Genomic DNA, 22,235 nt, shown 5'->3' with positions numbered 1-22,235 from the left:
GTCCCTCTAAATCCCACAGACGATTGGATGGTCTGTAATATAGCCCCATTAACATGGTCATAGCTTTCTTATTTCACAGTTCTACTCATAAGGCCTCTCTAGACAAGTTCTCCAGTCTATCCTAACTGAGCAGCGCCAAGAGATTTTCCCTGACAAGTTATGTCACCCCATCCCCCTTTAATTCTTCCTGCTCTGTCACATCTAAAACAATGGAACCTTGAAATATTTCAAAGGTTTCAAAGGTACATTTAATGTCCGAGAATTGTATACAATATACATCCTGAAATACTTTTTTTCGCAACCATCCACAAAAACAGAGAAGTGCCCTCAAAGAATGAATGACAGTTAAATGTTAGAACCCCAAAGCTCCCCCCAGTTCCCCCCCGCGCTAAATGGCAGCAAACAACAATCCCCCCCCCCACTGGCAAAAATAAAAGCATCGGCACCCGCCACTGAGCACTGAAGCGTAAGCAAAGGAACAGCAAAGATACAGACTTACAGTACCCCAAAGATTACTTGTTCACCCGGCATTCGACATACCACAGTCAGTCTGTCTGTCTGTCTGTGTCTCTCTCTCTCTCTCTCCCCCCAATAAGGGAGAAAGATGTGTCCCATTTTACAGCGGGAGGGGAGACATAACAATCAACTCACTGGTTTACGATATTAAAAGTCTGTTGCGTTGCTTTTTCCAAGCTCTGTGCCCAAAGATCTCGGGTCTCTGGGCACACAGCCTTAGATCTTCCATCTCCCATGACACACAGATCTTCTGTCCGGACACCGACCTCTGATCACCCCGTCTCCAGAGCCATGAAATCTTGAACCTCTGAAGGCGAGCAGGGCTCTTAGGCCAAGTCCTTGCCGTGCCAAATAATGGCCATTCATGAAACCCCAAGAGCGGGTCCCATTCCCGCAAAGAACCATAGTCAGCATGCAACTCCAGGTCAGGGTCTTCAAAAGAACCCTGAAATGGGAAAAATAGAGATATTAAAGATGAAAATAAAGCTGTTTCTGAAGATGCAAGCAAAGGAGTCACTGTTAGGTGCCATTTAACCTCCTAAGCTCCTCAAAGAATATTTGAGCTGCCAGTCCTGTCCCTCCTGCAACCAAGACTCGCTAATGGCTACAATATTTGTTGATCCATGCCCTGAGCTCATCTGCCTTTCACACAATACTTCTAGCAAGTCAGAGCATTAATCCACTATCCTCAACCTTTTGATTCCTGACTTTACCCGAGGTCTTAACAACAGCCACTCCACTATCTGTTCTGGTATTGTGGTTCAGCTGTAGTTTAACTTCACCCCCCCCCCATGTAATACTAACAAACCTTTCCGCTCAGATATTAATCCACCTTAGCTGCAAACTCTCTTCTCTATACATCCCACCTTCCCTGGAAGAGAGCCCAGTGATCCAAAAATCTGAACCACTCCCTCCTATAGCAATTCCTTATCCTAGTGTTAAACTGTGTAATCTTCCTATTTCTGGCCTTACTAGCATGTCACAATCCTGAGATTCTAACTCTGGAGGTCAAGTCCTTAAACTTAGTACCTAACTCCCCGAGCTCACTTTGCAGAATCTCATCCCTTTTCCTAGCTATGTCATTGGTACTTGTATGGACCACAACCTCTGGTTGCTCACCCTTCTATTCAAGAATGCTGAGGACTCGATGCAAGATATCCCGGACCCTAGCACCCAGAGGCAACGTACCATCCAGGAATCGCGTTCTCGTCCATAGAACCTCCTTTCTGTTCTCCTAACTAACAAATCCCCTATCTCCACAACTCGCCTTTTCTCCCTTCTTCCTTTCTGAGATGCAGAGCTAGACTCCGTGCCAGCAACCTGACCACTGTGACTTTCCTCTTCTAGGTCATTGCTCTCAACAGTATCCAAAGTGGAGGATGGCCACAGAGGTATTCTGCACTGACTGTTAAACCTTTTTCACCTCCCTGACTGGCATTCAGCTTCCTGTGCCCTGCATCTTCGGTGTAACTACACGTCTATATCACCCCCTCAGCCTCCCAAATGATCCAGATTTCATCCAATTCCAGCTCCAACTCCTTGACGCAGTCCGATAGAAGCTGCAGCTGGATGCACTTCTTGCGGGTGAAGTCACTGGGGATATCGGAGGTCTCCCTGCCTTCCCACATCCCACAAATGAAGCATTCAACTATCCTGCCTGGCATCCCTACTACTCTAACTGCAACTATAAAGAAAGAACCAATAAATAAACTGGAAAAAATCTACCTACAGCTTTTCACCTTCTCTCACTCAAGCCTCAAATCCCCACTCTAACACTGTCTATTCTAACAAAGGCCACTCTGCATATGTCCCTGCCTTATTTTTATTTTCCCTTGCTGATGAATCTTGATCTCTGATTGGCCACTGCTGAAACACCAAAATTCCCATGAAGCGCTGCTTTTTAATGCACACTCATCAACCTGTGTGAGCCACTTCTTCTCTTGCTCCCGATCTCGGTTTGGCCACTGTTCAAATTATTACAATAATTATTACAATTATTATTAATAAATTATTACAATATTTTCCTATGTAGACCTCTAACTGATTTTCCCAAAATTAGACATTGAGATATTGTTGAAGGCAAAAATCAGATTAGCCATTTAAAGATGTCATTTTGGTAATGGTCATATTTGTACATTTATGTACCAGCTTTCCCGTGTCCACAAATCAAACTTATCAAAGGGCAGTCTAAATTAGTCAATCACAAGATGAGGGTGGTGTCTCCACGATAAGCTCCCTCTTGTGCTCATTTTTGATACGTGCATGACAGTCAAACCTAGGAAACCTAAGTTAATTGTTCACGCACATTTCTCATTAGATTTAGGGAGCGAGAAATGAGTGAAAATTGAGATATGGAAATTGTTATCTCAGAATAATATGAAATAAAATCAGTTAACGTTGGGAAAGCTGAGTTCACAGAGAATAGTGCAAAAAACAAAATACATCCAGTGAGCGGCAGCTCTGTGGGCGCAAACTAGGAGAAGAGAATGGCCAGACTGGTTCAAGCTGACGAGAAAGCGACAGTTAAGTCAAATAACCAGGCCTTACAACAGCGCGGCGCAGAACAGCACCTGTAACGGCACAACACGTCAAACCGTGAAGTGGATTGGCTAAAGCAGCAGAAAACTTTGAACACACACAGTGGCCACTTTAAATAAAAAGGCTAATGACTGTAGTTATTTTCTTCCCTTTGGAATATCGTGGTGTTAAACAGAGATGTCAAACATTTCTGTTTTAAAAGAGTTGCGGTCAGGAAAATTACTTGACCGCCTAATAACTCCGTAATTGCATTCCCATTTTCCACCCTCACTGCCCCAAATGTCATTGTCTCGGAACTTCCTCAACGACAACCCCCTACATTTTAGCCCGAGCATGAGTAGATGTCTGCATTATTTTGAAGGCGTGGAAACAAACAAAAAGCTTAACTGTGGTGGAAAAAATCTGACTGGAGCATCTCTGTCACAGCCGCTTCAGCGATGAAGTCTGCGTTTGATTAATTCCCGCTAGTTTTTATGTTGGTTTGGGGTTGGGTGAGCGTGCGGTGTAAAGGTCACCGTCGCTGCAGTTGGTTGTGGTGGCGAAGATGCTGGGGCGGACGGCTTTCGGGCTGTGGCGGGCTCGCTACGGACCTTGGCGGCGCCCGGGCAAGAGCTGCGGCCGAGGGAAGCGCGGTGCAGCCACGCTCTCGGTTACGCCGCAGCCGAGCCTGGCGGACGAGCCCGTGTGCATCCGTGCGGCGGGGCTGTCGCCGCACCAGAAGGTCACGCTGCGAGCCCTGGTGCTCACCGAGAACGAGCAAATGTTCGACTCCAGCGCCCAGTTCCGCGCCGACGACCGCGGGCTACTTGACGTCGGCCGCTCCCCCTCTTTGGGCGGCGACTACCTGGGCGTGGTGCCCATGGGGCTCTTGTGGACCCTTTCTCCCGCTAGTATGGAGACGCCCTACCAGAAGTTGAGGCCCTGCACCAATCTGACCGGCAGGCCCCTGCGAGTCGACCTGTCCTTGCACTCGGGCCACACGCAGGCCGGAATGATCCCTGGACAGATCCTGGCCAAGCAGGCTGTCGATAGGTGGTACAGCAAACCCGGAGTCCGCTGGATTAGGTTAAGGGAAGGCAGGGTAAGAGGCAGCTTGTTTCTGCCTCCAGGTAAGCAAAGTGGGGAAGGCTTTCCCTGTGATAGACTGGGCTGTAGCCACTACCTTTGTAGGCTTTTCTGTTCAAGTTCACAGCCTTATGCTGCACCTATGCTGAGGGAGATTGTGGGGATGATGTTGCCAATCTGAACTGATTGGGGTCTGCAATTGAGGATCCAGATACACAGGTATTGAGACCCAGGTCTTGGGGCTTATTGATTAGTTTTGAGCGGATGGTAGTATTGAATGCTGAGCTGTTGTCAATGAACAGCATCCTGATGTATGCATTTACACTCTTCAGATGTTCAAGGATTGAGTGATCAGGCAATGAAATGGCATCTACTGTTGCCCTGTTGTGATAGTAGACAAAATGAACCAGATCTAAGTCACTTCTCAGGCAGGAATTGATATCAACTTCTCAGAGCACTTCATCACAGTGGATATAAGTACTCCTGGATGATAGTCATTGAGGCAGATTACCCACATTTTTCTTAGGCACTGGTATAATTAAAGCCTGCTTGAAGCAGGTGGGTACCTCAGACAGCCGAAGTGAGAAGTTAAAGATAGCAGTGAACACTCCAGCCAGCTGATCAGCATGTCTTTAGTACTTGACCGGGTACCCCGTCTGGGCCGATGCTTTCTGTGGGTTCACCCTCATGATTAATGCTTTCACGTCGGTCTCAGAGAGCAAAATCACAGGATAATCAGGAGCTGTGGGACCTAAAATGTGATTGGATCTTCACACAAGTCCTAAAGCTAGAGAAGGAGAACTCAATTAAATAAATAATGCAAGCAAACACTATACTTGTTTATTTATTGAGAAAAATGATTCAATATTACAGGTATTTGTTGGAAAAAGAATGTGAACCTTTGCTTTCAGTAACGCTTGTGACACCCTTGTACAGCAATAACTTCAACTAAACGTTTCCAGTAACTGTTGATCAGCCCTGCACATTGGCTTGGAGGAATTTTTGGCCATTCCTCCTTACAAAACTGCTTCACCTCTGGATTGTTGATGGGCTTCCTTGCATGAAATGCTTGCTTTAGGTCCTTCCACAACACTTCTAAAGGATTAAGGTCAGGTTTTGACTCTGCCATTCCAAACACGAATTTTCTTCTTTTTAAACCATTCTGTTGTTGCTTAATTCTTGTCTTTCAGATTATTGTGTTGTAGCATTATCTAACTTCTGTTAAGCTTCAGGTGACAGGCTGTTACCCTAACATTCTACTGTAAAATGTCTTGGTACAATTTTGAATTCATTATTCCCTCAATGATTGCAAGCTGTCCCGGCCCTGAGGCAGCAAAGCAGCCTCAAACCATGATACTGCTTCCACCATGCTTCATAGTAGGGATGAGGTTGTTGTGTTGGTGTGTAGTCAACAGAGCAATGTGCATTTCTGCCAACAAGTTCAACTTTTGTCTTATCTGTTCACAGAACAGTGTCTCAGAAGCACTGTAGAACATCTAGGTGGTATTTTACAAACTTGAGACATGCAGCAATGTCCTTCCGTGAACACTGTTCTTGTTCAGTATTTTTCTTATAGTGGACACAGAACAGAGACTTCAGCAAGCTCTAGAGATTCCTGCAGGTTACCATTGGGTCTTTTTTTTTCACCTCTGTCATTGTATGTTGTGCTCTTGGTGTGATCTTTGCAGGATGTCCACTCCACAGGGAGAATAGCAACAGTAATGGATTTCCTCCATTTGTAGACAATTTCTCTTACTGTGGACTGATGAACAATCAGGTCTTTAGAAATGCGTTTGTAACCTTTTCCAGCTTGATGCATCTTCACAATTCTAAGGTCCTCTGAAAGTTGTTTTGATTGAGGCATTGTGCACATAAATGGACCATGGGAGAAAGGGTGAGGAGATAGGCAGGTGAGAAGAGGGCAGTGTGGGAAATAGAAGAAGGAAGGAGAACGGACATTTTTACCAGAAGGAGAAATCGATGTTCATGCCATCAGGTTGGAGCCAATGCTGAGAATGGCCTCATAGTGGCAAGAGGCCATGTACTGAAATGTTGGAATGGGAATGGGCATAGGAATTAAAATGGTTGTCCAACAAGAAATTCAGCTCCTGGCAGACAGAGCAGAGGTGCTCGACAAAACAGTTGCCGAATTCACATCAGGTTTCAACAATGTAGAGGAGGCCGCATCAGGAGCACCGAATAAGTTAGGCAACCCCAAAAGGTTGGCAGCTGAAGTGTTGCCTCACTGAAGGACTGTTTGGGCCCTTGAGTGGAGGTCAAGGAGGAGGTAAATAGACAGGTGCAACATTTTGGTTGCTTGCAGGGCTATGTGCCTAGTAGGGAGGGACAAATGGACAAGGGAATCACAGAGGGAGCGATCCCTTCAGGGAATGGGGAGAGAAAGTAAAGATGTGGTTGGTGGTAGGATCCTGTTGAAGTTGACAGAAGTTGAGGAGAATGATGTGTCAAATGTGGAGGCTCATGAGTGGTAGGTGAGGACAAGAGGAACTTTATCCCTGTTGAGGCAGCGGGAAGATGGGGTGAGCTTGGATGTCTGGGAAAAGGAGGAGGGTGAGGGCAGCATCAATGATGGAGGAAGGGAAACCCCATTCTTTGAAGGAGGAGGACATTTCTGATGTTCTAGAAAGGAAAGTCTCATCCTGGGAACAGATGCGGCGGAGACAAAAGAACTGAGGAAAGGGAATAACATTCCTACAGGAGAGTGGGCAGGGAGAGGTATAGTCAAGATAGCTGCTGGCCCTTCCCATGGCCTTGACCAGCATCAGAGAAACTCCAAACAAAAAGACTAGACTAAGCCTAAGTGGTGACAAGATGAACGAGATGCGTCATTACCCAGAGCTCTTGACCTCAGAACACATATAGACACATCATGACAGACAGCCTATTTGACTATTGTGTGAAAGTAACGCAGGCTTTTCAGTCTGCTTCTCCACAGGTTTCTACCACCTGGAATGATCCACCAGAAGGACACACCCTGATTCGTAGTGAGTGGATCCTGAATCAAGAAAGCACATAAGGAGCCATTTGGGCACTCAGTGGGAAGGACCTTATCAGGTGCTGATAATTACTAATTCAGCAGTAAAAGTCAAAGGAAAAAGTGGATTCACGCTAGCCTCCTCCTGAAGCCAATAATCATCTCCTTGGTCTTACTGATATTGAGTGAGAGGTTGTTGTTGTGGTACCACTCAACCAGATTTTCAGTCTCCTCCTGTATGCTGATTTGTCACCACGCTTGGTTCAGTCAATGTCAGTGGTGTCAACGACAAACTTAAATATGATATTGGAGTTGTGTTTAGTATCATGTGAGTAGGGCAAGGGGCTAAGCACACAGCCTTGTGGTGCACCTGTGCTGAGGGAGAGTTCCATTTCCAGTGTATGGTTTTACAAGAGCTGTGATGTGAATTAAAAGTGTTGGTGTCTTATAGAAAGTAGCAGCAGAAATGGTTTGCAGTGCGAAAAATGGTTCTCCAAAGTTGTGTAACATTAGATCTTCACTGTTAAGGATGGTGGTGGGGGAAAAGGTGCAATTATAAGCAAAAAGTGTTGTACCTATTCAGCTGATGAGTCTGAAAACATCTGACTTGGTCAATCATAAAGAAGCAATCAAGATGAGTACAAACCACTGAGTAGAATTTCTTCAACTGTATCAAATTACCCCTAAGGAGCTGGGGTTACTGAATGTTTTAAGTTTAGTGCTTACCGCGGTGTGCTTATTTGTAGTTTACATTTTAATTACTGATATAAGGACATCATTAGTAAATCAATCTGCTCAATCTCAAGTGAGCTTCCGGACACATAAGGACAGCCCACTTGTTTATGACATCGCTATATAAATACCCCCGATGTTTTATAACTCAAGGTTGATTACGGCGTATGTCATAGTCATACTTTATTGATCCCGGGGGAAATTAGTTTTCATTGGTTTTCGTTCAACACTTCTACCACGTTTTTCTGCCTCTGAATTTTCATAGGTTCAAAATGTTGTATTTTGAATCAAGGGGCAGGATTGTTGGAATAGGATCCAAATTGTTTTTATTGGTGTTTTTCCTTGTAGTGTTAGCTTTCTTTATGCTTCCTTTCTCTCTTTTTCTATCTTTTTATTAGTTTCATAAAATATAAACATAACATAGCAATAATACAAAATTGTTGGAAATACATTGTTATACTTAAGATGAGCAATTATAAAACCAAATAGTATAAATTGACAAAACTCCCAATCACGTAGGATAACAATGAATAATACAGGACAAAAAAAAACGAGAAACATCATGAAAAAGAAAAAAAAACCCACCCCCAAAACAAAACTAATCTAAACAGAATTCCTTCCTAATGCTTCCTAATATGTGTGTAATCACATTTAGTAACTTGTAGTACATTTGGTTCTATAATTGGGTTTCTTTGTCTGCAAAGCTGAAGCGTGATTCATTCAGTACTTGTTAATGTATCTTGACTGGTTTTGATCAGTTTGCAGTATAAAAGGAAAGTGTGTGCTCAGCTTCTGTTGTTGCTTTCTATTTGTAACCTCTATACTTTGCTTGCTGGTATCAGCTGACCCAGTGACCTGTACTATGATTAACATCTAATAAAATGACTATAACTGTAAGATTTGTGCAATGTTGTTGACTTCCAAAATACCTTTTGAACAACTTCATCTCCAGATCTAACACCCTGCTCCATCACGCACGCTCCTTCTGCTGGGTCCTCTCTTCCTACTGTTCCTATCTGCCACCCGACTTCTATTATTTCATTTCATGTTTAACCAACCTTTCCTATCATATTCTATCATCCTTTTGTCATCCCCCACCTATCACCTTATAGCTTCTGTTCCTGTCTCTACTCTTCCCTCCTCCATCTGCCTACCACCGCACCTACTACTTATCAGCTTTTGCTTCACCCCTTCTTTTCACATCTTAATACCTGCCATTTCCTCGCTATCTTCCAGTCGAGATGAAGGGTCTTGACCTAAAAAACCAAATGTCCGTTTCTCTCTACAGATGCTGCATAACCCTCTGAGTTCCTCCAGAATTTTATTTGCTGCTTGAGATGCCAGCAACTGCATTCCCATCTTCTTACCCCATTTACTTGTTTTGCTTGGAGTTACAGTGCTGAGCTCAGTACAGCCCTGCCACTACCTTGTCAGAAGTAAGACTGAGATGAGATCAGAAACTGCCCTTACTGAATGTCAGCAAGGTACTTAGTAGTGTGTGACTGTCACTTGGTGAATCCTGCTGCTTTGCTGGTAATTGGGAAAAGTTTATGAGTAGCTGTTAGATGTGGAGATGATGTTTTCCAGAAAGTTCTTTAGAAGTCAAGAATGAGGTGCAGATCTTGGGGTTACAGGTGTTTTATAAAATGTTCATCATAGTACAGGTCAAATATAGCCAATCTGTACTAGCAAGCAAGGCAATAGAGAAACTTCGGCACATGCTTTCTTTTTGCCCTGCAAACCAGTCTGAACTAAATTAGATAAGAAATCTGTTAACAAGTACTGATTGAGTCACACTCCAGCTTTGCAAAGAAGCTACAGAAATATGGAGCTATATGTACTAAAAGTCTACGGACATATGGGTGATTATACAAACACGTAAGCAAATATAAAGAAAACTAAAACTATAAAGAAAAACAATTTAAAAGCAACAATCTGGACTCCATTCCTACATAACATGTTTTTGAGCGCAAGTTTTTTAGATGATATAAAAAAGATTTGAATGTTTGCTGCATATTTGATTTGTCCAGAGGCTAGTGTATTGTTGGTTCTGGGGTACACTGATGTACCTCAAGCTTAATCAACAGATCATAATTCTCTATGGACTTGAGAATACTCTGTGACCACCGGTAGAAGAATAATTTTGAAATTGTAGAGTGTGAAATGTGTTTTCACATGAAGAGGTTTATGTAAAGAGTGGAGGCATATGTAAGGGATTCACTGATTTCACATGAAGATGAAAGGTGAAAAATGGCATGTTGATGGTACCCCTGACACTCCAAATTCAAAACCATGAGCATCAATTTGAAACTGTCGTCAGAATTTTATCTTCCTGTGATGTATTTAGATTAGATTATGATTTTGAAACAAATATCAGAATTTAATTTTTGATTGGAACTTGATGTCTGCACAGTTTTATTTAAGTGCTGCTGTTTTTAAAATCCAGTACTAAATAGCTGTGATTTTATAACTCAGGGCAAAAGTTGTGGCTGCATTCCAAAACAAATGGGTAGATGATTCTTCTAATAAGCAATTTTGTTCTTGTTGTTCCTTCAGGGGATGGTCCTTTTCCTGGAGTGATAGACCTGTTTGGTGATGAAGGCGGTTTGACTGAATTTCGTGCCTGTCTCCTTGCAAGTCGAGGCTTTGCTGCCCTTGCTCTTCCCTACTTTGGGTTTGAGGATCTACCAATGACCCTGGTAGATTTTCATCTAGAATATTTTGAAGAAGCTGCAGAATATTTATGGAAGCATCCTAAGGTAAGATGTGTCTATTATTGTCTCAGCAATTTATTGAGACCCTTATTTAATCACAATGATACAGTAAGCATAATTACATGTGACCCCTGTCTTTCAAATCAAAGATAACACATCATGATGAGCTTTTTCTTGGCCAACCCAATATGACACCTGTACCTTGGTCAATGAAACATCCATATGATTTAATCAACATCACATTCTTCTAAAGGTCATTTATACTCAACGGATCTTTTTTTTGTAGCCATATTTCCTCTGACGACCACCTGGGTTTACAAACCCATCTCCTCTCCAGCATTCTCCGAATAAAGGTATGTCCTTTAGGACTGAGATGAGAAGGAATTTCTTCAGCCAGAAGGTGGTGAACCTATGCAATTTGCTGCTAAAGAGGCCCGTGGAAACGGTTGTTGTTATATTTAAGGCAAAGATTGGTAGGTTCTTGACGTGCAAGGGAGTTAGGTATTACTAAGAGAAGGCAGGAGAATGGGATTGAGAAAAAAAATAGCTATGGTTGAATGGCAGACCAGACTGAATGGGCTAATTCTGGTCCTATATCTTGTGAGCATTTTGGGAATACACTTTGTGGACCTTTAATCTCATTTTCATCCCAGCTCGTCAACTTAATATCTCCTTTTAATTCCCAACATTGAGTTGTATCCAGTGGTATTAGTAGTTAATTGTATCAAAATCAATTTCTTAATTGGATTTATGCCAGTGCTTTGGTTTCTATGAGCCAAACTATCTGATTCATACTATGCTGTTAAGTATCTGTCCATTGGAGAATCTGGAATTCATTACCACAAACGGCTGTGGAGGCCTAGTCATTGGATATATTTAAAGTGGAGGCTGAGTATTGAGAGCTTCAAAGGTAACAGGGAGAAGGTAAGAGACTGGAGTTGAGGGGGTAATTAAATTAGCCTTAATCATCTGGCAGAGCATGAATGGCCTAATTCTGTTCCTGTGTCGTGTGGTCTTATGTCTAAGATCTTCCCAAGACTAGTTCTTGAATTTCAATAACTTGCTGATTGCATTAATGATCCAGAGAGAAAAGCAGAGTGTAAGGTATCAATTGTTGCCGATAACACCAGAAATAGATGAGAGGTTGTGTTGTAGTGAAGATTTTTGCATTCTGCCACAAAATAACAAGTGGGTGAACACAGCAGAAGTGGAGGTTGCGGGTTCAGTTTCAGTATTTATGAGAAATTCGGATAAGTACATGGTTGGGAGGGGTGTGGAGGGCTCTGGTCGATGGGCTGTACAGAATGATACTAGATGGCCTGAAAGGCCGGCTCCTGTGCTGTAGTGCTCTGTGACTCTGTCTCAGAGACTGGAGTTTAATGTGGGGAAAGTCTGAGGTTACTCACTTCAGTAAGAGGAATCAAAGGGTAGACCACCATCCAAATGGAGAGAAATTGCAAATGAGTGAAATGCAAAGGAATCGAGATGTTCTGTCTGAATCATAAGGATGATAGATACAGCAATTATGTAGGAAGGGAAATTTCGCATGCACCTTTATTACCGGAGGGTTGGAGTTTAGAAATGGGATTAGAGTTTACAAATGGGGAACTATTATAACAATGACACAGGGTGTTGGTGAGCTCATTAAGTACTCTACATAGTTTTATCCCCTTAAAAAAGGATGTACTAGTACTCAAGGCAATCTAAAACTAATTGAGGATCATGAATTGTGGAAGAAATTAGGACCTAAGATCCAAAGAAGGCAGGAGAGGGAGGAAGTTTCCATGATTCAGAAAGCCTTTAATAAGGAGACAGTATTAGAAGATAAGGGGACGTCATTCAAAACAAAGGTTTGTCATAATTTCTTACCGCAGAGTATGCTAAACCTCTTGGAATTCTCTATTCCAGGAGGTCATAGAGACTAGAAAAGTCAGGGAATTCTAGGCTGTGGGGAACTTGTATAGAGGTTAAGGCTGAGCTATGGCCCTATTGAATGGTGGAACACGCTTAAGAGGCGTGATGGCTTACTCCTGCTCCTACTTCCTTGAGTTCTTAATTGTAAAGTTATTGAGCATTTCCAGTGTAAATTCCCTCAATTGTACTTGTGATGGCCCAGCATCATGCCAGTCTCAAGTGTGGATCAATCTTTGGCTTTTAAGTATAATGTTATAACACAGACTCAGGAAATTAGGATTGTCCCTCTATGTCTCCGACATCAGGTTATCAAAAGCAATTCTTTTAAAATAGTCTTGTATGAGGACACAATGTTTTCCAAGAAGGCAATAGTTACATCCACTGCATCTTCCCTGACTTTATCTTCAAATCAGCATCAAGCAGTTCAATAAGTTATCATTGCATGACCCTGTATTAGTTCTAAGTTTTTCCAGCATCTTGTACCATTCTTAGAGCCACACATCACAGAACCAGGCCTTTCAGCCCAGCATGTCTATGTGAGCTATAAAGTACTCATCCCATTTACCAACAGGTGCTTTTAGCCCACTTTGCAAAGTGCTCATCCAAATATTGTGACGTGGGGAAAAAATTCTGAGTAACTATCTATGCTTCTCAAATTTATAAGCTCTATCAGATGCCCTCACAACCTTCACTGCTCCAAGGAAAGCTAGCCTTTCTAGTGTATGAATTGAAAATACCAGCATTAGTTTACCCACTATTTAGTCTTTATGGTTCAAAGTTCAAAGTAAAAATTTATTATCAAAGTATATATGCCATCAAATACTACCCTGAGATTCATTTTTGCAAGAATCTTTGTAGAACAAAGAAGTACAATAGAATAAATGGAAAACTATACATAAAGACTGGCAAATTGTGCAAATACAAAAAGAAACAAGTAATAAAAATAAGTAAGTAAATAAATAAATAGATTGCAAACTGAGAGCATGAGTCATGGAGCCCTTGAAAGTGAGTCCAAAAGTTCAATGATCAGTTCAGTTATGGTGAGTGAAGATGTCCACATTGGTTCAGGAGCTCAATGGTTGAAGGATAATAACTGTTCCTGAACCTGTTGGTATAGGACCTAAGGCTCCTGTAACATCCTGATGGTAGCAGCGAGAAGAGAGCATGGTCTGGATGGTGGGGGTCCTTGACGACAGATGCTGCTTTCTTGTGGCACCGCTCCTTGTAGATGCGCTCAATGGAGGGAGGGATTTTCCTATGCTGAATGGGTCTGTAACCACCATTTTTGTAGGCTTTTCCAATGTGTTGCCATACCAGACTGTAATGCATCCAGTTAGGATACACTCCCAGTGATTAAAATTACTGACTCTCTCCACATCCAATCTCCTAATGAGCACTGGCTCATAGATGCTCAATTTCTTTCGCCTGTAGTCAATAATCCACTTTTTGGTTAGGTTGGGTAAGTTTAACGTCCTTATTTTGATATACCCCAGGACAGCATCTTATTTCTTTGTGGTTCTGCTCCTTATTACCACCTCACATGTAGGATCTAATTTTCACTGTTACTTAGTTATCTTGAACTGTTACTTGAGTAATCTGTCGTTCCTGACTTATCACCAGTCTGTGACATAATGCACAGATATGTAATATCATACCACTTTATCACATTAACTTATATTACAACGAATGATCCTCCTTCAGATACATATCTCTTGGGACTTCCTTCAGGTATTATTTCATTTAATAAATAACATTGTCACATCTGACTGATAATGAATGGTTTGTGTTGTAGTGCATGACTTTGACATGTCATCTTTGAAAGTTACTTTCTGCCTTTCTTGTAAGTGGGAAAGTTTGACGTAGGATTAAAATATTAGTCACTTATTGAACAATGTAGATTGCACCATTGTGAACACTTATGTATTTTTCTGGACTAGTTTGTATGTATACCAAGATTTATGTTATTTAGAGCAAGCTTGTATAATGGATTTTGAATTTTTGTAGGTGAAAGGCCCTGGTATTGGAGTAATAGGTTCTTCAAAAGGTGCGGATTTGGCTCTATCAATGATCACGTTTATACCAAAAGTGACGGCGTCTGTTTGTATCTCTGGCTGCAATGCAAACACCTTAACTGATCTGTATTACAAAGATGTGTATCTCCCCTGTGTGACTCACAATTTAGATGAAATCATTCGTTTGGACTCAGGAGTTCTAGATCTGTCTGGTACACTTAGTGACCCCAATGAAAATCAAAAGAGCATCATCCCATTAGAAAAAGCTGAAGGACACATCCTGTTTGTGGTAGGAGAAGATGACAAGATATTGAACAGCAAATTATTTGCTGAAGAAGCGATAAAAAGACTGAATACACATGGGAAGAATAACTACAAACTTCTTAGTTACCCAGGAACTGGGCATCATATTGAACCTCCATGTTCTCCATATTGTTTTGCTGTGATTGACCGCTTCCTTGGGCATCCAGTACTGTCAGGAGGAGAACCAATAAAGCACTGCTACGCCCAAGAGGATTCCTGGCGAAAGATTCAAGAGTTCTTGCATTTACATTTATGATGAAATGAGCTACAGATTTAAGAAGATCCTTTTTATAAACTTTAAGTGTTACTAATCTAAGAAATTCTTCAATATTTCATGCAAAAAAAACTGTACAGAGTGCAATCCAAGAACATCTGAAATTCTTACTCTGAGCTACTAATTACATTACTGTTGGAATTTTTTTTTGTTCAAAAGTACTTCATTAAGCGTTCTGTTAAAGCAGTACTGTCAATAAGTATTTCATCAACATCATCCAGTATTGTAGAGATTAAATTCACCTTTGCACAAAGATTTGAAAGCTGTTGATTGTAGTTGTTTGTTGCATTTTATCTTCATGGTGACAAATTTAGTTTTATTTCACCACAATTGAACTTTTCTTCCCTTGCTTCTAAAGATTGTAACACAGGTTAGGTTTAAAGTGATAATTCCAAAATTAATTATCATTTGATACAACTCCAAACTTTGTTTATCGAATCCTGCCTGTACTTTTTTTCTCTCTCTCTCACCTACCCTGTCCATTTGATAGTATTTTGGGGACAAATACTCTCTGGGTGGAATTTACCTCTGGAATCTTGTTTTGGCCATATATACATCTAGGCAACGTTGTTTACAGCCTAGATAGCTGGACAGATAACAGGTACCCGCACTATGGTTATTTCTGCTTGCTCTTCTTTCTTGAGCCCATACACTGTCAAGGTCCTTTGTATGTTTCCATTTTGCTTTTGGACACCTATAAACATGAAAGTCAATTACCTAGTGTAGCAATTTTTTTTCCTCTCAAGTGAATTGAAACTAACAGCAAATCAAACCTTTTTGTTCAATTGGAGTTCTCAACTATAGTTAATGTAGCCTTTGAACATGTGTTCATTTTCTAGGGTGCATTGATCAATAGGCAGTATTAGTGGAGTGGCTGACTCTCAGAGTTCTTTGTGTTAGTCACTTGGTGCTTGTGAGTGAGACAAAGTAATGGTGCATACAAAAGCAATGATAACGTTGAATGAATAAATTTATATATACTGTATAAGAGATAACCAGAATTGTACCAGTAATGACTTCAGTTCACTAATGTTGCCAGAATTATTTTAATGTGAAAATTGGATTTTCTTGTATTGTTTTCATATGGAATATGTGTAATTAAAACATGCACCTGTTTTGATTGGATAATTCAGTTGTCAGTAGGCATTTTTTTTATTAAAAGCTTTTCCTTGTTGAGGGGAGGGAAGGTGTGGAACTGTTGGTGGTGAATGTTGAATGAAAAATGGAAATTTGTACCCCACTTCCAAGCAATTGAAAAGGCATCTTTATCGCAGGAGAAACAATTAAAGGAAGATTGTAATTGGGACTCTTAAAAACAAACTGCCAGCATTCAGTAAGCTTATCTAATGATTGGTTGTGAGTGACTTCCTAAACTGCTAATACATTTTGATGTGAAAAGAGATTCTACATACATGTTGATAATGGGAGTACTTCATGTTTTAAAACTCTTACATTCTGTGCTTCCTTGTTGCAAAACATATTACAATTGTAACACATTTCTTGGTTGTCACTATAATATTGGTCACATTTTTAATGGGCATTGCATATATAAGGATTGACAGTGTTGCTTCACGACATTATAATTACTTGTTATGACACGGGAGAATATTCAACTCACTGGTTCCGTGGTGACTTCTGGTAGTTTGAACCTGTCAGACCCATTTTTTTATTTCCCCATACTCTCCATTTCTGGTGCCCATCAACTCCCCTTTGCATCATTTACAGTTGCTGATTAATCTGCATCACTTGAGAGGTGGGATGGAACTTGGGGGCATGGTGGTGGTAAGTGGAATACACCTAGCCAAAGGAAGAACATGTACATTTCATGCAGATGTTAACTGAGGCCAGGTTCAAATCCAGGTTCTTAGAGCTGTGCAGCGACACATTAAATGTTGTGACACTTCTGAAATTCTGGACATATAGTACATAGTGGGAAAACACCTAAATGCCACTTTTTTCTGAAAAGTAGGGTTCAGATAGTGATCTTTCAAGATTGTACAAGTTTTATCAATGTCCTATTGAACATTGGGTAGTACATCTTAAATCCTACATGGATTGTTTAGAATCATAGAGAAACACAGCAGAAATACAGGTCCTTCAGCCCAAAAAGTCCACTCCAACCACAATGCCCACCTATTTCATCCCAATGTCCTGTGTTTGGCCCCCCAAGTGGGAAGGCGGTATTGTTTTCTTCCATTGTTGTTGTTCATGTGACAGTTCTTCCAATGATACAAACTTTAAAAAGGATATTCAGTCTTCTTCGCAGCATCCCAGTGTATTCTTAATGCTATTAGTTGCTTTGAGTCACCTCATTAGATCTAATGTCAAGTAGAATTTTTACGTTGACCAATGGCACTAAACTGAACAAGGTAACAATCCTGCCGCTGCCTGTAATGAGTTTGTACGCTCTCTCCGTGACAGCGTGTGTTTCTTCTGGGTGTTCCACTTTCCTCCCACAGTCCAAAGACCTACCTGTTGGTAGGTTAATAGATCTTTGTAAATTGTCCCATGATTAGGTTCGGATTAACTCAGACTGGAAGGGCCTATTCTGTGCTGTATTTCAATATGGTTCTCTGGAGTGTTCTTGCTAGCCTATTTAAACAATGGAACAACCTTTGGGAACTTCACCACTAGCTAACAACAAGATAAAGTTCAAATTCATTATCAAAGTATATATATCTGTCACAATATACTACCCTGAGATTTGTTTTCTAGCAGACATTCACAGTGCAATAAAACACAATAGAATCAATGAAGAAAACGCACACAGCAAAGACAAATAACCAATGTGCAAAAGACAAACTGCAAAGAGAAAGAGAACAAAAAAATAATAATAGTAAATAAATAAGCAATAAATATTGAGAACATGAGTTGTTAAGTCCTTGAAAGTGAGTTTATAAGTTGTGGAATCAGTTCTCTGTTGGGTTGAGTGAAGTTATCCTCTCTGGTTCAAGAGCCAGATGGTTGAGGAGAAATAACTGTTCCTGAACCTGGCAGTGTGGGACATAAGGCTCCTGCAATTCTTTCCTGACGGCAGCAGCAAGAGGAGAGCATAGCTGGATGATGGATGCTACTTTCCTGCAACAGCGCTCCTTGCAGATGTGCTCAATGGTGGGGAGGGCTTTACCTGTGATGGACTGGGCTGTATACACCACTTCTTTTAGGTTTTTCCATTCAATGGCTTTGGTGTTTCCATACCAGGCCGTGATGCAATCAGTCAACGTTTTAGATGACATGCCAAATCTTCACAAACTTCTAAGAAAATAGAGATGTTGCTGTGCTTTCTTTGTAATGTCACTTATGTGCTGGACCCAGATCAGATCCTCTGAAAGGATGAGGCTGAGGAATTTAAAATAGTTGACCCTCTCCACCTCTGAGGACACTGGTTTCCTCCTCCTGTAGTCAATAATCAGCTCTCTGGTTTTGCTAACATTGAGTGAGAGTACCAAGTCAGTCTTCCAGCAGGAGATGATATGCTCCATCACCAATATCTCAAAGCACTTCACCACTGTGGATGTAAGTGCGACTGAATGATAGATATTGAGGCAGGTTACCACATTCTTCTTAGACACTGATATCATTGAAGTCTGCTTGAAGCAGTGGGTACTACAGACTGCAGAAGAGAGAGGTTAAAGATATCAGTGAACACTCCAGTCAGCTGATTAGCACAGGTTTTCAGTAGTGAGGACAGTTACCCTGTTTGGGCCAGATGCTTTCCATGGGTTTGGTGAGAGCAAATATATCCGCATGGGCATCCACAGTTTCTTCTCTAGCCCTCACAAAATCTGAGATTACCTTGGTCCGGCCCTGGTGAGTTATCGACCCTAATGTGCTTTTAGACTGCAAATCTCTCCACCCTGGTATTATGCATGTTCTCTGAAACATCTCCACTCGTTCCCCTTATCTCTTGAGCAACCATGATTTTTCTCATTATGCCCTGCTGATATCTAAAGAGATATACTCTCTCCCTAGCCACCCTTTTAATATGGCTATAATAACCTTGCCTGCCAGATCCACCTCATGCCCTCTCTTTACTTGCAGTTCCCGCTGTTCTGCCGCCAATGTAAAGAGGGGCTGAGTAATGTGAGATGTCTAGAAGTCAATGACCATCTCCATGGTCTTGCTGATATTGAGGAAGAGGGTATTTGCCAGGCACCAGGCCTCAAGTTCTTCTACCTCCTCTCTGTAGGCCATCTCATCATTGTTGGTGATGGGCCCCACCACTGTAATGTCATCAGCAAACTTGACAATGTGTGTCGATTTTGCTGGCTAGGACCACAATTATTACTCAAGCTAACTCAGCTGTATAATACTCATCTTTTTCACTGACCACTGCTAGATCATTAACCAACAATTTTTGATAATTGAGTGTACAATCTTCAATATCTGCCCCCACCCTGTGGTGTTACAGCCTAGACACTGAGATCTACCTGTCTTTTTGAAGCACTAAACCATTGTTTGATTTAGTAGTAATGCTGATTTAGGACATTGCAAAACTGTGGAATAGGTCAGAAAAGATGTTGCGTGCACCACTCGGGCAGTCTACAATAAAATAGCTTCCTGCTAAAGCACATAATATGGATTACAGCTTCTGAAAATTTGCTGTGCAGCAAACTGTTAAGGGCTCCAGCCCTTAAAGACACAGTCAATATGTCAGCATGATAGTAGGATACAGAGGAGAGAAAATGATTGAGTCACTTCTCTTCTGTGAGATAACTGCTAGCTCAATATATATAATGTTAGGTACTGGGTGTACCACTGAGTGTATGTTCATGGTCTGCTGCTGCTCCACCACATCCACTTCAATGTGTTGTGCATTCAACTATGCCCTTCTGCACACCCCTGTTGTAACGTGGTTATTTGAACTACTATCACCTTCCTGTCAGCTTGAACGTGTCTGGCCATTCTCCTCTGACCTCGCTCATTAACAAGGCCCACAGAATTGCTGCTCACTGTATGTTTTTTGGGTTTCCACACCATTTCTTGTAAACTCTAGAGATTTTTTTGTGTGTAAAAAATCCCAGGAGATCTGCAGATATTCTGAGATATTCAAACCACCCAGTCTGACACCAACAGTCATTCCAGGGTCATAGTCACTTCGACCACATTGCATCCCCATTCTGATGTTTGGTCTGAACAAAAAATGAACCTCTTGACCATGTTTGCATGCTTTCATGCACTGAGTTGCTGCCACTTGATTGACTGATTAAATATTAAATTAAATACGAACAGGTTTACATGTGTACCTAATGAAGCACCCACTGAGTGTAGGAAATACTTGATGGATAATAACAATCTGCAGGAGGCTCTCAGCCAGTCCAGCCCAGCAGTATCTGTAGGGGATGTCAACGTTTCAGTTCAAATTCCTGCAACAGGACTTAATGGGTTTAAAGATACACCTTCAGCAGCACTGAAATACTGTTAATGGAATGCATCAATTTAATGGCACAAGGAAGGTAAAGAGAGACACGGACCCATTCCATTTGTATTTTTGTTTATATTTTTATGAAAACCGTTTTGTTTTGTAATTAAAAGGTACACTGCTACTTGAGCTTCAGAATTTTCCGCCCCGCCAGGTGCTGTAGGAAACAGAGGCTATAGTGGATCTGCAACAGATCGCAGAGTTTGGACCAGAAATGTCCAGACAACGGCCCAGATAGGAGGCCTAGCCCCGGGTCGAGGCCCGCCAGCGGCAGGTCCAGTAGTTTCAGACCCACAAAGCCGAAGCAGGAAGCCACAGCTAGCAGCAGGTACCGGTGGGAAACCGCGTCGCCCAGGCGACGCTGAGCCGCCAGCCCGGCCAGCACGGCAGTGGCGATATGACAGCCAAGGGCGATCTCGAAGCCGCGGCGGTGGACCAGCGCCAGACCGTAGCTAGCGATCGAAGCCGCCTCCACTGCCAGCGCGCTGGAGTGGCGACGGCTCTTCCCGTCCTCCTGCCCCGCCAGCAGGTACGCCGCCCACACCAACACCCAGGCAAAGATGGGCAGCGTGAGCCACTGGTCGAGCACGGCCGGGCGCTGGGACTGCGAAGCGATCCGGGCCCACTGCACCGGCCCGTAGGCCAGCACCATCCAGGCAAACGCGTCCTTGTGGTAGCTGTCGCTGCCTGCCGCCTGCCGCCACAGCCAGTGAGCCCCCAGCGCCACGTAGCCCAGGTTGACCAGCGAGTTGGCCGGCATGGCCAGACAGCGCGGCAGCCAGGCCAAGGGCCGCTCGGCGTAATGCTCGTAACCCAGCTCGGTCCACACGCCGTCCATGACGCCGCTGCAGGTGACGGCGATGCAGAGGCCGAAGAGCAGCAGGACGTGCAGGAAGGCGCTCTGCGCCGGCGTCCACATCTTTTAACTCTGCTTCCTTACAGCCTGGGCTTGGAGGCTGCGATCGGTGCTCAGTGTCAGTCTCTCGCCTCCTCACACCCGGAACAGCAACTTCCTGCTGTCAGCTATGTCGGAATCTTGCCGAGGTGGCGAACTTTAGTTCCAGGCATGTACTTATTTGTTGATAGTTACAGCACTTCGCTGTCCAGCAACCCCCGATTTAATCGTAGCCTAATCACGGAACAGTTTACAATGGCCAATTGCGTCTTTGGATTGTGGGAGGAAACAGAAGACACTGACCTGTAGCACAGGCAGCTTTTAAGCTCATGGAGTTGTACAGCGCAGAAACAAGCTCCTCTGGCCCCCTCCTCCATGCTGACCATCTGGAGACGCATGAGACTGCAAATATTGGAATCTGGAGCAAAACAAAAGACAAGATGCTGGAGGAACTCAGCAGGTCAGGTAGCATCAATGGAAGGAAATGGACAGTCGTCGTTTCAGGTCTACATACTGCATTTGCCCTTCCAGATGAAGGGTCTACAACCAAAACTTAGATGTGACTTGTTTTACTTTAACTCCAGATGCCTATCTACGGTGATCCCACTTGACCACTTTTGGTCCTGTCATGGTCTGGTCTGTGAACTCCGCATTCCAGTTCACGGTCCAGTCCGTGGACTGCGGACGCCGGGTGTTCTGGCTGTCCCTTGTTTCAGTTGGGCTTAATCATAGGCACCTGATGCTCGTCTTGGGGCTGGGAATATAGGTGGCCCTGGGTTTGAGTGTGGTTGCTGGTTCTCTTGTCAGTATCCCGTCCTCGCCTCCGTGGGGTAAGTCAGGCTGTCTTTGCCGTTA

The 22,235-nt window shown here is 42.7% G+C and overlaps 2 protein-coding genes across 2 annotated transcripts; one reads left to right on the top strand and one right to left on the bottom strand.

Annotated features, from left to right (window-relative positions):
- Window positions 1–3,569: 3,569 nt before the first annotated feature.
- Window positions 3,570–16,183, top strand: LOC140201641 (acyl-coenzyme A amino acid N-acyltransferase 1-like). The gene is made up of 3 exons (XM_072266075.1): window positions 3,570–4,163; window positions 10,403–10,605; window positions 14,479–16,183. The coding sequence occupies exons 1-3, from the start codon at window positions 3,599–3,601 to the stop codon at window positions 15,043–15,045; spliced, it is 1,335 nt and encodes a 444-aa protein (XP_072122176.1). The 5' UTR covers window positions 3,570–3,598; the 3' UTR covers window positions 15,046–16,183.
- Window positions 16,184–20,545: 4,362 nt separating this feature from the next.
- tmem187 (transmembrane protein 187) lies at window positions 20,546–21,690 on the bottom strand. The gene has a single exon (XM_072277529.1). The coding sequence runs from the start codon at window positions 21,402–21,404 to the stop codon at window positions 20,607–20,609; it is 798 nt and encodes a 265-aa protein (XP_072133630.1). The 5' UTR covers window positions 21,405–21,690; the 3' UTR covers window positions 20,546–20,606.
- Window positions 21,691–22,235: the final 545 nt, after the last annotated feature.

The sequence above is a fragment of the Mobula birostris genome, chromosome 1 (assembly GCF_030028105.1).
Source record: "Mobula birostris isolate sMobBir1 chromosome 1, sMobBir1.hap1, whole genome shotgun sequence".
NCBI classification, from domain to species: Eukaryota; Metazoa; Chordata; class Chondrichthyes; order Myliobatiformes; family Myliobatidae; genus Mobula; species Mobula birostris.
This window is presented reverse-complemented; position numbering and strand designations above follow the sequence as displayed.